Raw genomic sequence first — 16,709 nt, forward strand, 5'->3', positions numbered from 1 at the left:
TAGTGTAGGTGGTGGATGGTATGCGTACACGGGAGGGGTGTGTCTGAATTGTGACACATTCAATACATGGATGGATGAGTTCTGGACAGCTAAAATGGATCGGCATTCTACCAAAAAAAAAAGATCCGACTTATTTCACTTTCCCTTTTCATGGTAATTCATCACACCTGGCCAGACTTCATGGCCCACTCCGGGCAGGTCTTAGTCCTACAACACTCCCTAATAACGTGATGGGGATGTTTGTCCTTTACCGTCCACATGACTACTTGCTCTGAAATAACTCAGCCCATGTGATGCCACATGATGCTGTTCCTGATATTTCATTTCACGAGTAAATCCTTGCTGTTTCTATGCCGTGCCTGCGTCTCGTCTTCTTAATTCTTATCCAGTTATACCCATGCAACCCATCATCGTCTTGTAGGAGTAGAATAGATATGATCAAACTAAAACCTACAGTCCCATCTGATTTTGAACCAATGATGGCCATAGATAAATGTAGGTTACTTCATGCAGGACGTTTTGATTTGATCAATCTATATGATACGTCAAATAGATAATCGATATTTTGTTATAATCTGTCGTTATAAATCTATAACTGATTTATAGTCATGCATCAAGTTGATAATCAACACATACTATAATTAATCATAATTCGCCAATTTTTGGCATAGATTTTCGCATTCATCCCTATTTGAAATCTCTATATAATCGACTCCATTAAGTAGAGATAAAATTATGAATATTGTTAATGACCGTACAATACATTTAGGAATTTGTGGGTCTTATTCAATCGTAAGAAAATTGATGATCAAATATCATTAAGAGTCCCATGTTTGGTGCCTCTTCTACAAACCAAACCTATCCACCATTCCAAAAACCATATATATATATATATATATATATATCTCTTTCCTAATATGGTTATCCGTATTTGTGTGCCGATGGCGATACCATGCACTGAAACTCTGAACACCTCCCCTTCTTAATAAAGAGAGAAAAAAAGAAAAGAGAGAGAGAGAGAGAGATGGTAACTGTAGGTTGAATTACGACTTGCAGAATATTCAAAACTAGCTGTCACAAATGCAATATGTTTTCCTATTTACAAAGAAACCCATCACACAGGCACAATATACACAAAAATAGAGATGAACAATTTATCAGACCACCAAATGCAAACAACAAATAAAATGGCAAACGAACACAAAAGGAACAATTCATTATTTACACAAGGTAACGTTCATTTTCCCCTCTATTTATGAACCCTAGAATTTCAACTTCCAAAGCATCCAGTGATTGTCTTTGGTGTATTCCCTGTTGCCCGATACTTTGCAGCTTGCTCCTCTGCTTTAAGAAGATCTTCCCCACGCTTGGCTTCAATCATTGCCCGCCTTTCTTCTGCTTCTTTGTGGATTAGAGCTACCTCGTTTTTCATTTTCTCTGCATACTCTGCCTTCTGCTGTTCCAGTTTTTCCTGTATGCACCAAGGTGTTTATCAGTGCAATATGAAATCAATGGAAATGGGTCATAACACTTTTTAATACTACCATTGTTGCTTGTATGATGACAAATTTGAGACAAAGTTGTGTTTCTAATTAAATAAACAGAAACAGTTTTGGCGTCTGAGGGCAATAAATAGGCATTTACTATGAGCAGGCAAAACCAGTAGGATGAAATCGGCAATCAACCTGAGATAACTCCTCAACTGGGTTCTGGTTTTGGGATTTCAGTTTTTTGTGTTCTTCTATTTTTTTTTTTTTTTTTTTTTTTCAGGTATATAAAGCGAATTTGCAGGATTCGTAAAGCATGAGAACAGATAAGATTATGACTTTGCCAAGTCAGCATAGAATATGTTATGGATTGCATACAAATGGAAGTCTTAGACGGAAAATATTCGAGTGAATGACCTAATTTAATTGAATTTTGATTGGATTCTCCATTTGATTCTCCATTTGATTCTCAAGCAAGAAGATAAGGTGACTCAAATTCAGAAGATACTTTAGTTAATTATCTTTTTCCCTTGTCCACTTCAAAACCCAGGAATATTTAAGTACCAAAAAACAGTATAAATTAAGGATGACTCTCTGAACTGAGTTTTCAGTTTTACTAATTTCTATTCAATTTTCGCAGATAAATTATACAATTACATTAGTAGTTTGTAAAATGCTGAGTGATGATGTCATATAGAGGAGAACATAGGCTGGGTTGGCATTGGGATTTTCTGAGGCAAACATAAGCCCAATCAGATCCCCACTGAAGCTAACACCAGCTCCGAAGGGTCAAAAGAGAAGAATTCAAAGCTGTGCCCAGGGGTGGCTCTATGGATTAGGATAGACTGATTTTTTACTTTAAAGCCGACATCTAAGCTGAGATCATTAATAGCATATTGGCTTCATACCATATTTCTACAAGCACGGCAGGAAAAGGGGGTCTTTTCATTTCATTGCATGAAACATTTGTGCAGTAAACCACAAAAAAAGGATGCTTATAAAGTTCAATACATGGAAACTTGTTTACCTCAATCTTTTTCAGCTTAGCTTCCACAGCCGATTTCTTGGTATTCTCCCATGATCCAATGGCAGACAACTTTTTATGGGCCCTGTAAAAAGTTTCAAGTTGAAAGGAGAAATATCATTCCAACAAATTTCAAAGTTTTAAACCTGTTCTCTAATCAATCCTCCTGATTTCCAAGATCAGATCAGCTGATCAGTCGATAGGTAAAACGTTAGTTTATTAAACAATATTATCATGGTTGATTAGTTTAAGCTGTGCTAGGTCAGATGTTTCTACCATCATGGTTGGAATTTAGAACCAAACCAGCAAAGATTTAGAATAATATTGCAAACTCTAAATCAATTCTACTGATTTCCAAGATCAACTCAGTTAAATAGTTCACAGGAAAGCTTCAGCCTTTTAAATTAGATTAACATGATTGATTTAGGCTGGCTGCTAGGTCAGATGGTTATACCATCAGAGCTGGAATTTAGAACAATTCCATCAAAGATTCAGAACACTATTTGCAAGACAGACAAATGATGTATGCCCAGTAGAAGATTTACCCAAACTGCATATATGAACTCCGGAAAGATATCAAGCATTGAAGATTAGTTTCTGTTAATAGACTGGCCAGTCCCTTATGTCTATAAAAAAAGCATGAGGATCTGCTACAATATCACTACTCTCTCAGTCCCATCGTAGGGGCTGTTCACTTAATAACATTCCTACAACAATCATAAAAACATAACCCTTGGGCAAAACTCACTTTTAGAGGTCAAAGCAAGCTCACCTCATAAGGGATGCCACAAGCAACTTTACTCCCTAGCCATGTGACTAGTAGCCGCTAACTCCTAAGAAGAAAACACCAAAGAAGAAAAAGTTCAAGTGTGTCTTACTTGTTCTCTGCTTTTGTTTTTTCATTATCTTCCCATGCTTTAATCAAAGCCAATCTCTTCTCTGATTCAAGCCGTGCAAGAGAAGCATCTGATGAACACATAAAAGGAACAAGTTAGTCATGGTCTTGATTGGATATCTATCCATAGCAAGCAGTAGTGCTAATTAAACAATTACCTCTCTCATTGGAGCGGCCAGAACTTTTCTCTCCTGTAGATTCTGGGACCTCTGTCGTGGAAAAATTTCAAATGATTAGAAAATAATAATGCCATCCTAAAGATTTTCCTGATTTGCTTCAAGCCCACAAGAATTAGAGCTAAATAGTAGATTCAAAATAATCGTGAGTTTTTAGATTGACCAAGGTAGATAGATGTCAAGGGGGAAAAATGTGACATAAATGCTGTGATTCATTGATAGGGAAACTCTGTTTGCATTTGATGCACAAACCTGTTTGCCTCCAAGTTTTGTTGCTTTTTTTTTCTTTTGGGGGTGGGGGGGTGGGGGGAGAAAACAGATGGTTTGAATGTCAGGTACAAGTGCCTATAAATTTCTTATTCATTTTCCATTTGTCAAATTAACATTTACAGCCTAATGTTAGTTGCATTAAGATAAACTACAGGAAATAGGGAGGATCACAGACCATCCAAACTGCTTTAAAAAGTTCTAAGATCAACTGTTACTCGACGTAGGCCAATCAAATGAAATTGATCAGCTATAAATCTCAGTTTCTTACTCATAATTATCAGACAAACGAGCTTAAAGGGAACAAAGATCGAACTTCTCCTTTGAATTTCAGGGGGGCTCGAATTTAATTTCAATTCCATGTCATGTCCCTTCCTCACAGCTGAGTAAGATAAGAGAAAAGAGAAGCAAGGAAGAAACAGATGAAGCCAATTTCTCTCACAGCTGAGGAAACTAGAGAGAAAAGAGAAGCAAAGAAAGAAACAGAGTAAGAAAATTTATCTTATATGAGTATTACTACTGTTCATTATCGTCTATCACGGTAAACAGGACAGTGTATATCCAGCCAACGAAGGTTTTCTTTAAAAAGAAATTTAAGAACAACTCCAATTGAGTGTGATATGACACAAAGGTTACGGTATTCTACGCAGAGACGATATAATAGGGACAAAATTACAATTAGAAGCAGCAACCCAAAGTAAGGCTTGTAATAGAGTAGGCAAAAACATGATTTAGGGTTGTTTGGGGATGGGGGACCGGGGATGTGGATTGAAACTGTCCAAGGTAAATCTGTATAAAAGAATGATGGGGTGGAGTGGAGCTGTACACTGTAAATCTATATAAAAGAATCGTAGATACTTTTTTGTTCTTTTTCCTAGAATTCGGAAAAAGACAAACAAGTTATTGGGGAATCTTTTTTGTTCTTTTTATGCTTCTATCTTCCTCCAGGGAAAAAAAAAATTCTAAACTGGAAAATTAATTAAACAGCGAAAACTTGCAGATCTAAGAGAATAACCACAAAAAAGGGGTAGCGATTATGGATGGAGCTATTGCTTTTGACCAATTATTCACTAAATTCACTTTTATTTTTTTAACTTCTGTTCTACTTACACAAAAATTCAACTTAGTTTATAAAAATAAAATCAGATCACATAAATAAATCCAGAGAAAGAAAAATCGAATTGTGCAATTCAGCTCTAATCTAACTACGAAACGACACCTGTTCCAGTTCAAGCAACAGAGCAAGTAACCGGAGAAAACCTCAAAACTTGCTTCAGGTGAAAAGATCTCGATGGATAATCCGGGATAACAACAGAGAAAAATAAGAAAAAGATGAAATTTTGCTACTAGAAAACAATTTATGGATCTCAAGTATCACGAAAATCTCCTTAATCTATCTGAAAATATGCAGAGGAATCCTAAAAAGAACAAACAGAAGAATCTCTGTAGCTTCAAATAACTTCACTTAACAGAGTAAGGAAGCTACTGAAATCGTAATCATCTTCAAGTTTTCTTTCAAGCAAGAGATCTAAGGACTGAAGGTGCTTACTTTCAATCATTGAAAGAGCTTTAGAGTCATCAACCTTCTCTGTCTCTTCCGGTGGTGGTGGAATAACTGTTTTCTCCTCCCCGGCGTCTTTTGGACCTTCGACAGGCGGCGGAGTCGGAGGTGGCGCAGGATCCAAAGGCACTTCTACGGTCACTTCCTTCTTCGGCTCCCCCTCTCCCATATCTTTCCACAAATTTAGCTACTCCACCAGATTTAGATACAGTATTAGAAGCCAAAAACGAAACACTCCAAAGAGAGTGGACAGAAATCGAAGCTGATCAAGACTGAGAAGAGAAGAGAAGAGAGGAGAGGCAGAGGCTCCAAATTTTCCAGAGTTGTTCAATTTAAGGCCGACCTAATTTTTAAGTACCAGAGAGTCCCTTATCCTTTAACGGATTAACGGTCAAGTGGTTGGTGATGGTATTTTTCGGGGATTCTGTCTATAGAGTATGGTCAGTTTCGTAATTTCGAGTGATATTTTTCGAGGACCCAAAGAAGAAAAGAATTCTCTTTTATCTTTTTCGTGATCCTCAAAAGTAATGACGTGGCATAGGGTTGAAAAAAAGGTGGCTAATGGGGATTCAATTTCTAATCGCCGATTAATAATGAGCGAGTTATTGGACGAAAAGCAGGTGAACGGAGGTTCGGAGGAGATGTTTCTACGAAAAAAACAAAGAAAAAAAGATTAATTAATTAATGTGTAGTAAACACGCAACAAATGCACTGTATGTACACATGGACTAATCATGGGAGTGCGGGTCCCACCAGTTTTGATTGATTTCATCTAACACCCTCGGATAGCTGAGGTGGACGCTTGGTCCCTGGTGTAGCTCTGCTATGACGCAAGGCTTTTATGGCACTATTCGATGACCATCTCTCTCTCTCTCGGTCTAAAGTTGGAGGATGGTTCCCAAGGCCCAAGGGTACTTTAGGAGTGGCTGGGTCTAAAGTTTGACGGTTTGATTGCAACTTATAATCATATTAAAAATAGAATGATGTTAGTGAGGTTTTAAATGATTAAACCCAGAAGGCCCATAAAGGGATTCATGTTTTTCCATGAGGCTATAACAGGGAAGGTCCAAGGTTGGTTAGGGCAAGCACAATATGTTTTTTTTTTTTTTTTTCCATAAATAAAAGATGGTATCAATACTGCTGCAAAGATCGAAATTTCCTCCTCCCAAAGGCCCTCTAGTGGCCTTCTTTAGGTGAAATCACTTCTTAATACCTCTAATCACCACTTTAATTGCCTTTCGTTTCTAATTAATATGGTGCTGGCCCTACTTAAATGAATGTCTAAATGGGAGCATGATTTTTTATTGTGGGACAAAATTTTCCTGAACTAGGCACCGCCTGACCCAATGGTCCGAACCTCCTGAAAATGGCCCCTGGTGGCTGGTACCACTCTTATGCCGTCAACCAACCCCCTTAATTGGTGCAGGGAAACTCAATCTTTTATAATTTATGAGAAAATGATCGAGGTGAAGATCGCTCTCACACTCTCTTTCCTCCACATGTGGCCTCTTGTCAAAAAGCTGTGTGATGCTTCTTCTTATGCTGCTTTCCGTTGGCATAGAGATTTCATCCCACTATTGGTGTGATAGTCTTCTGACCATGGTTTATACATGCCAACCATTTTAGGTTCCTCGACCCCTCTCCTAAAATAATAATGATAATAATAATAATAGTCACCTAGCTCTTTTGAGGTGTTCTCAGCAGGTGTATCTTAGGAACACTTTTCTTTAATCATTTTAAGAGTTTAATCATTTTAATAACTCTTAACAAGTGTCCCTAAAAAGAGTAACATAGTTTTTTTATTCAACCACTAGCAGCAATCTAACATGGTTAGGTTTCATGGAACTTAAAATAAACTTTTAAAATTTTTAGGATATCAAGTAATTTAACCATACTAAAAGAAGTGTCCATGTAATTATTAACCTTTTTTTTTTTCTGCTAAAGACATCCTTTTTTAATATTTTGAGACATAGGTTTTCATGCTGGCAAATTTTGAAGGCGCAAGACGCAGGCTTGCCTGGCTTGGTGATCAGATCGAACGTGGGCATATGGTATAAGTCGGCCGTGCCGACAATAGGTTCAACATTGTGGAGTATTATGTTTGGATGTAACATGGCGCACTCGGGTGGGGGTTGAGACGCGGACCTCCTATGTTAGGTAATGAGTTGTCATTTATATATCAAATACCCAAACCCCATGCCACTGATTTATGAAGGCGGCATGATTTATGATTCCCTTTGCCTTTAAGTAGTAAGGCAAGCGGCACTTTCACAAGATCAATGAGTGATAATGGAGCATGTCAAGATTTGAACTCACAATCAATCAACTTGAGTAGTGATGGACTGAGAGCATTTTCACCACTAGGTTACCGACCCCATTGGTTTGATAATGGAATCGTTGAAGTCTACTTCCACTGATTCTGATTTAATTGGATAAGAATCGACCTACCAAATTGAAAGCCACCGGTGGGTGAAGAGACTCAAATCACTTTTTCATGAGTGAAGATTGGAGGAATTTGGTAAGATCGAATTTCCTTCACCCATGGTGAAAAATGAAGTCTTTAATGCATAAGTTTTAGATGGAGAAAGAGACATTGAAAAAATATTTCTTAATCCAACGGTTACAGTGATCGGATGGAATTCATGCATCCATTTAATCTTACATTGGCAATTGGACATCTCAATCCTTTGGATTTATGGTTAATCGAATGAATTTAACCTTTACTCATTAATTACTATTCATTGGACCTGGTTTAAAGGTGGATGCATGGTTAACTAGTCTTAGACGTATTTGCGACTTTGACAAATTACTCATAGTTTAGTCGTCACTCATTAATCACTATCCGTCTGAACTTCTTCAACTTGCTGGATATATAACAAGTTTGTAGAATATAAATGAAAGCAGTATAATAGAGAGGTAGAATATTTATATCAATTACATTAGAGGACAAAATTTTTCTTTGCCAATAATTGAACGATGGGATGATCGATTCAAATATGATCCCTATCACTCCTCACTTCTTTCCCATTTATTATAAGCTGTCAATGGACCACGATGAATTGATAACACTCGATCCTATATCAAATAAATTAATTGTGAACTTGTGATTATAGAAGCCAGGTGGAAGATTCAAGGGGCTCAATCTTCCATCGAATCAAACAATTTTTTTTTTTTAAACTCTGTGGTTGAAGAACCGGCCACCAAGCTTCTATGGGTAGTTTTATTTGAGCAGCCAAATGTCGTTTCATTGTCAATTGCCCACATCCTCTCCCACCGCTGGCAAGGTCATGCAGCAATCTCAGATTTTTTTATTTTTTTCAATTGAGAGAGCAAACTGTGATTCAAATGATCTCTTTCACATTATATTTCTGTCAATCGTCTTTTCTTTTCCTCTACCCCACCTTTTTTTTTTAAAGTCCTAATTGTCTTATGGGGAGAGGATTCTCCACATTGTCGGTGTGCGGAAGAATTTGCACGTCACACTAAATAGGTGTCCAAAATTCTAAACACGAAATCATCCATATGTGATACCGCATTTTCAGGATAAGTTAAAAAGAAAAAAAATACTCATGTGAGAGGAAAACTATAAATTAGAAATGTGAGATGTGACCATCTTTTTCCCTTGGCACATTTCTTTGACTTTGATGCATGTAGATCAAGGTTTTAAGAATAGCTATAAATGAAGTAAAATCTGTCTATGCCCTTTCTTTTCTCATGTCTGGTTTTTTTATTTATTTTTTAGTTAAAAATAGGTATCCAGGCCAATTAGTCGCACAATTGTTCACCAACTGCACTACCCCTTGATTCTCATGTTTAGTTCATTTAGTTAATCCTTGAATTCTTACTCAGCTCAATTCAAGAATTTTGGTTAATAATGAACTCCCAAGTATTGACAAGGATTCACAATTTATATCGGCATAGAAGAGAATAAGGAAAGAGAAAGATATTCTGAAAAAAATGTTTGGTGGAACCGTGGCGGCGTAATAATGGCGACTTGAGAAAGAATTAAGAAACACTGTTAGTAAAGCCGAAAGCAACCACAGCCCAATGGTGGGGCCACAAGAGATCACTCTTCCCCTCTAAATTCATGGAGCTTAAGATTTCCCATTTAATTCACTTTAATTGGATGTTGCCATCTAAGGCCACTGAATCTTTTTCTTTGGAAAGTAGATGATGTCGTCGTTTTGTTTCTTACCGCCCCTAGACCTAAAGAGTGTGATTATATGCTACTATACTTAATTTTCATATTTTAAGATTGAAGAAGAAGCCTACAAAATAATGTGGTTCTTATGATCAGACATAAAATAGGGTGAGATAATCACCTTGTCCCTCGTGAAAGGCTACATCCCTTGTTGATGCATTCATGTGCACTTCCATTAGCCCCTGCTCTGGTGTAAGGAAGTTGTTGCCTTTTAGGTTTTCTTCTTCTTCTTCTTCTTTTCTTTTCTTCTTCTTCTTTTTTTTTTTTTTTTTTTTTTTTTTTTTTTTTTTAAGACTTTTCAATCACACATTTTAAAATATTATAAAAAGGTCTTATAAAAAAAAAAAAAAAAAAGCAATCCAATGCACAAGGCTCCCGCTATTGCAAGGTCTGGGAGGGTCATGTATAATTATATACACAGTACACAGTCTTGCCCCCTAGTTTGAAAAATATATTGTTTTGAACTTGTGACTAACATACTGCAATAGTGTAATTTAATTGTTGCGTCAGAAGCTCACCCACTTCCAAAAAAGTTCTTACCATTTTTTTTAACAAAAATATCAACTTTGAATAGATAACTAATCAATTTCTTATCTCCCATTTTATTCACTTTCTTAACACACACTCCCTCCCTACCAAAAAAAAAAAATCACTTCCAAGGAGGTTCCTACACATTTTACCATAGAAAATTTAATTTTCTAATCATTTTTAATTTTTTGTACATGGATAAGATGATTTGTTTTTTGTTTTTTTGTTTTTATAACCGTTTGATAATAATAAATCTTTTAATAGGTTACAAATTAAATTTAATAATTCATCTCAACCCTATGCTCTTACAAATTAAATTTAATAATTCATCTCAACCCTATACGCTTTCATGTATGGTGTTTCTTTGTCTTGATTTTCAATGGTCCTTATTGTCCCTCTTTTTTTTTTCTTTTTTTTTTTTTTTTTTGAAATGGTCCTTCCTATCCAAATAATCCCTTTTTATGACGCAAGTTTCACAGCCTTATTTTTTGTAATACAACCTTATAATAACATATCTTAATTTGTGTAAGAAAAAAAAAATTATTGTGAAAATATTTTATATAAATAATAATACAATGATTATGTGATGACGTAGATAACATATTAATTAGATTTTTTTGTAGAAACATATTAATTAGATCTACTTACAGAGAAAGAGAGAGTGGGAATCATTAATGACACATTGGCGTGTTGGTAATATTTTTTCCCATTACAAATTTTAAATAAAAATCAAAAGGTCTAACAAGAAGAAAACCAGAGGACGGTTTTCAAAAGCCCGTGATTTGATTCAAGTTCCAGTAAAGGGTGGTTCTATACCATCATTTCGGCTTATCACGATTTTCTGAGTTCAACAAACCGGTCCGACCCAGTTTTACAAACCATGGAGACATTGGAAACAAATAAACTAAACAAAAATTGCCTAACTCATACAAAAGTATAAAACTGTGTTGTCACAGCCCAATCAAAGGTAAGATAAATGTTTATTTATCACTTATACCAAAAATCTCTATGTCTGATTTGCCTGGGTCCTCTGCAACTGCCACTGCAACTGTTCTTGGTGGTGGAGAAATAGCAGTTAACACTATGGAGACTCCAAACAAAATAGTAACGACGGCGGTGAAGTTGACGAGGTAAGCCTCCGGCCCGTACTGGGGGACGTCGGAGTTTTCGAGGAAGGTAAGCTTCTCCAAAAAGCCCAGTAAGGCCGTGGCAACGGCTAATATATACACGAACAGCCCAAAGAGAACGTGAGGTGGAAGAGATTGAGCTCTAATTCCGGCCGATATGGCAGGGTAACAGAACACCACGAACCCATATATCCACTGCAAAAAAAACCAGTTTCAGAAATGGCCCAGAAGCTTATATCTAGCTCAGGCGCTTAGGAAGTCGAGCTTGGAATGGTTCATCATGGTTCATCATCCGGACCAAAACCGAAACTCTCCTTCATGGTTTGGCTTCATTTTGGATTGGTGCAATCAGAACCGTTTTGGACCAAATAAAACCATATTGAACCAACCGTTTGACATCCTAAGTAGATATACAGCCAATGCATTGGGCTCATGCTGGACCCCCATGTTCCAATAACACACTAAGCCAGCAATGGACCAGCACAAAAACTTTGATGGAGAATACCGACCCAGCCCAGCTCTATGTATATTGGGTGAGTTATTAGGGAGAAAGAACGACTACCTGTCTGTGTTCTCTATGCCTAGACACCTGACGTAGGGAAAACTAGGGGGTTAGGGGTGTCTTTTCACAATGTCATGTGTCTGAGTGTAGAAAGCGCATGCATATAGTATTCTTTCTCCCAAAAACATTAAGGTTTCGAGTTTCAACTTTTTTCCAATTAGTGGGTTGCCCAATTATTGCACAATTAGTCATCCAATGGTTGGGAGGACTTGGACATGCATCCCAAAAAATGGGCTTGCAACTCAAATCCACCAAACTGTCAGATTGCTAATTGAGCTGCCCAATAATTGAAGAGGATCTTATTCCTGATCTGGGGTGGATAGGATTTCTCTTCATAGAGCCCAGGGACTAGAGACTAATCTTTGGGCTGGGAGGCCTAAGGACACGTGCTCAGGTCCTCCCAGCCCTAGGATCACTCTCTGGTCCCTAGGCTTTATGGAGATGAACGTGTTTAATTACCTGAATAGCATAAAGAAAGATAACTCCAATCCCCATCCAAGAATGCAAGCTGAAGAGATTGGGAGCAGAGCATTCATGGTGATATTTGAATGCGGCGTAGGTGCCTATAATGCCAAAGATGAGGGCAATGGCGTGCAAAGTGAGATGGATCAACTTCTTCAATCCCTTTGAGAAGGGAACACTTTTGTGACTGATTATGGCTGCATTAATTAATTGAATAATTAATTAATTAATTAATTCATATGCATATCTCAAGAATTAATCCCACCACTACCAAACACAGTTTAATTAAGGGAATCAAAATTTGATGAACAGAAATAAGAAACTATAAATTGATTTCGGTCCTCACCTTCACCACCTAGAATTATGACTCCAATTAATGTCAGCACCGGATGAATCTGCAAAGTATCATATTGAGTTATCAAATATCTGTTGTGAGTTGTACATGAAAGATGCAAGAAGAAAGAAAGAAAGAAAGAAAGAAAGAAAGAAAGAAAGAAAGAAAGAAAGAAAGAAGAATACATTAAAGATGAGAGACTTGTTGGTGGCTTCAAAGGCAAGACCCCCTCTGAAATGGATGCACCATACCAATACCATAACCGCCGCCCCAATACCCAGCAAGTGTGTTACCATAGTGAGTGGCACCATCTCAGATGATCTCTCTCTCTCTTCACTGGCACTATTTTTCACTCAGTCTCCTTAGACACTAAACAATGGGGGAAGAGCAGTATTGCATTCAATAACCCTATGATTGCAAGCAATATAAAGGAAAAGGAATCAATGAAATCGAAAATAATACTAAAATGAAATTTTTTTTTATTCATTATTTATTTATTTTTGGTAAATATTCATTACCTAACATCAAGATACTTTAATTAATGCATTTTTTCAATTCACTCTCCTCCCTGACATGTGGGTTTTTCTACGTAGGAATTGTGCAACACTTTCTCTAGTGCTTCCATTGGTTCTTGTGGAGATTAGGTGTGAATGAGACTTCAGTTGCTGTTTCAAAAAATGTTCTTTCAAGAAATACAATTACTCGGAATCATTTGTCCAAATATAATTACCAAATACAATAAAGTGTTAAACTTACACAATCATGATTGTAATTTCTTTTTTATTCTTTTCAAAATCAATTTCATTTCCATTCTCTTCCTTTGACTTGCGCCAATTGGAATTTTTCTATTAACAATCCATCTCTATCCAAAATTGGAATATGGTTGAGCTCCTTAATACCTGCTCTTCCTTTTTGTCTGTTTGCCTTTTTTTCACTAATCAAAGGGCTTTAATTTAGTCAGGCCTTTTTAGTGATAATGTTTCCTATTTTAGAGTGTAGCTTTCGGTAGCACCTGCCTGCCTCTCTCTTTCTCTTTAAAACCAATAGAGGTGCTAATTGGCTCTCACATGCCTTCTTAGCTTTATTTGCTAGGTAAGGAACAGCCATTCACCATTTTGATAAAAAAAAAAAAAAAAAAAAAAAAAAAAAAAAATCACCAAGGAAGAATCACTTCACCAACCAAGATGTGAACAATCATGATTACAAGGTTTCTATTTCCATTTTTAAACTAATGCACCGACCAACAAACATAATAATTAAAGGTGAGATAGAGCCATGGGAGAGTTAATTTATATGACTTACGGGCATAATCTAGTTACTCATTATATGTGGGAGACAGTAAACGAGTGAGATTGGAAGTGAGTCTCAAATACTAATTTTAATTTTAATGAACAAAGTTTTCTATCCTGGACCAATTCATGGAGCTCACGCCCTTGTGTCTGATTGCACAGAGCTCTCTCAAACAAAAAACACTTGCCCTAATTGTATATAACACTTTGTACAATCTTATGCCAATATTATATTTATGTCAAAGATATTATTAAATATTCAATTGAATAATAGTGCCAAAATAGCTGATAACTCGGCCATTTTAAGTTATTAGCCATATGATGGAGGTGTGTTGTAGGTGGATCATTTCAAGCTTTAGAAAATAGACTCAGTTTGGGTTGAAGGGAGAGATGATTTGGTCCTAGCTGCCACTTGATACATAGGAACTCTTGACATGTTAAATTTTAATCATTTCTTTCAAACAATTTTGGAGAGGTTAATACTTTTTTTTTTTTTCTAGAAGTTGGTTTTAATTTTTGGCTTAATTTTAAAGAATTAGATTGACATGTAGTGAAGTAGCCTGGATTGCAAATAAGTAAATGACCATGCCAATGATAAGGCGCGTTTTCATTTAAAATTAATACCAATGGTACGTTTGTTTGGCAGGAGGATGAAAGAAAAGGAAAAGAAAGTATTCATAGAAGGGGAATAAATAAATAAATAAAATTGTAAGAAAATAATTCTTCCCAAAAAAGTTTGATTACAACAAATTCTATGAATCTCATGGAATCTGAGAAACTTCTGAAGCCTGAGACAATTTTAAAAAGTAATGTAATATAATATTTCTACTCTAAAAAAAAAAAAAACATTGATTTTTCTCATAAAACTTTTATTTTCTTTCATTCTCTTGCCAAACAAATATATGTAACCTAAGAGAAACTATCAAAAGCAAATGGCCAAAGAAAAAAATATAATTGAGAAAGTCCAAAGTACATCTTCATTCCCTTTTTCGCAACCATATCTACAAATTTTATTTATATTGAAACTTACCAGATGAATTAGAAAAAGAGTGATACGATGTAGTTTTGTGGTAGGTATCCCCCCACCCCCAACCATTAAAAAATAGGACAAATAGTCATGTGGACCACTTGAACACAAAGTTTGAGCTGCAATTAATTAGTTGCCTTGTCACTTCAAATAAAACCATCCTATCATATATTTGGTTGTATTAGCCATCCGCCAAATATGAGATATAAGTTATATTTGATACTGTAATTATTATAAAATTCAAAGATACTTAATATAGTTTCACAGTGCATAATTAACAACAGTCTATAATAGTTTATTATTGATTAAAATAGTGTATATATATATAGATATATTCAATGAAACAATAATGTAAAGACCATTCACAGTAAACAATTTTGAAAGGAATTAAATTAATATGGATCGATCATTTTTATAAGTAAGAGAAAATTTTATCGTAACAAGGATAAATCTTATCATTTCACATAAAAACAGTAATAAATAACTTTTGTTATAGACAGCCTCATGTCGGGTAAGAAATTTTCCTTTCTATTAAATTGATTGATTTGGCCAACACTTATATAGTTGTTTTCTTTTATAACCCCAAGGCCCAGCCCCGCATCTAATTTAGGTAGATAGGCATAGGCTAGTCACTAGTGAATGAGGGGCTGGGGCAACTGCAAACAGGCCTGGGGCTGGAAAGTAGAAACAAAAGGATGAAGATCAAACAGCTGGGGAGTTGATGAAGAGTCCCAATATGAAATAGGTGAGTCCATCAAATCCAATTAAACTGTTAAATTTTATTTAATTTGTGTGTTATTATTTGGGTATTGATTGCCCTAATTGTCTTTGGATTTATATCTTACTTTGTTCATGACTAAGAAAACGATTATGCATTCCATTCACATGGTTGTCATATTGTGCGTTCTTAGTAACGATGAGTCCCAGAAAAATTTGAATGTACATATTTGTGTATATTGAATCAAATATGGGGAATGTTTGAGTGGATTACTGTGTTTTGTATATCAACAAGATTCTTAACAAAAGTTTGCAATTGGTTCTTAGACTTGAGAGGTCCTTATGATATCATTGCAGTTAGATAGTAATTATTCATTTTGTTGTACTACTGGTTGGAGGCATATATTAGCATATGGGATTCATTTGATTTTCCTATGAACAAAAGAGATGCTTGATAATAAATCCATTTTTTCGTAAATTGTCTACAAAAGGATTTAACTTGAAATTCCATGTCACATGACATGATTTTTAAATCATCAATATTTATGGGAAAAGGAAGCATGTGCCACCCTTGTTTAGATTCTAATATACTCCTCTCACATAATAAACAATGAGGCTAGATTGACATTCTGTCCTATTTTGACCATTTGCGCCCCATGTGGGCCTAATATGAATGATATCATCCACCACATTCTGAGTAGTGTAGCATGCATATTCTTTCTTTTCAGGCATCATGGAAACCCTCTCCCATTATTTATTTAAGGAAAAGATTCTTTGAGCAGACTATGGAAGGTATGCTAACACTTTCTCTATATCTCTCTCCTCTTCACACGAATGATCTCTTTGTTCTTTATGATGTACAAAACTGTTTCATTGATCTTCATCAGATTTTTGCAGCTTGTCTTTTACCCTTCCCTTCATGCAAGAGAAACCCACTTTCTCTCGTATGCATATAAGAGGCTTCTGTTTCCTACAATTTGAGATTCTTCTCTATTGGGATGCATAAGGGTTGTAGTATCTAATCTTCTCCCTGTGGGTTTTGTGTAGAAACG

At 36.0% G+C, this 16,709-nt stretch overlaps 2 protein-coding genes across 2 annotated transcripts; both read right to left on the reverse strand.

Annotated features, from left to right (window-relative positions):
* Window positions 1-1,023: 1,023 nt before the first annotated feature.
* Window positions 1,024-5,754, reverse strand: LOC122080696 (remorin-like). Its single transcript, XM_042647515.1, has 5 exons — window positions 5,399-5,754; window positions 3,565-3,615; window positions 3,390-3,477; window positions 2,515-2,596; window positions 1,024-1,471 (listed from the first exon to the last, which is right to left on the reverse strand). Exons 1-5 carry the CDS (start codon window positions 5,577-5,579, stop codon window positions 1,271-1,273), a joined length of 603 nt encoding a protein of 200 aa, XP_042503449.1. The 5' UTR covers window positions 5,580-5,754; the 3' UTR covers window positions 1,024-1,270.
* A 5,141-nt stretch (window positions 5,755-10,895) lies between these two features.
* LOC122080801 (probable ascorbate-specific transmembrane electron transporter 1) lies at window positions 10,896-12,993 on the reverse strand. Its single transcript, XM_042647657.1, has 4 exons — window positions 12,810-12,993; window positions 12,637-12,685; window positions 12,288-12,487; window positions 10,896-11,461 (listed from the first exon to the last, which is right to left on the reverse strand). Exons 1-4 carry the CDS (start codon window positions 12,933-12,935, stop codon window positions 11,120-11,122), a joined length of 717 nt encoding a protein of 238 aa, XP_042503591.1. The 5' UTR covers window positions 12,936-12,993; the 3' UTR covers window positions 10,896-11,119.
* Between the last annotated feature and the right edge of the window lie 3,716 nt (window positions 12,994-16,709).

The sequence above is a fragment of the Macadamia integrifolia genome, chromosome 6 (genome assembly GCF_013358625.1).
Source record: "Macadamia integrifolia cultivar HAES 741 chromosome 6, SCU_Mint_v3, whole genome shotgun sequence".
Taxonomy (NCBI): Eukaryota; Viridiplantae; Streptophyta; class Magnoliopsida; order Proteales; family Proteaceae; genus Macadamia; species Macadamia integrifolia.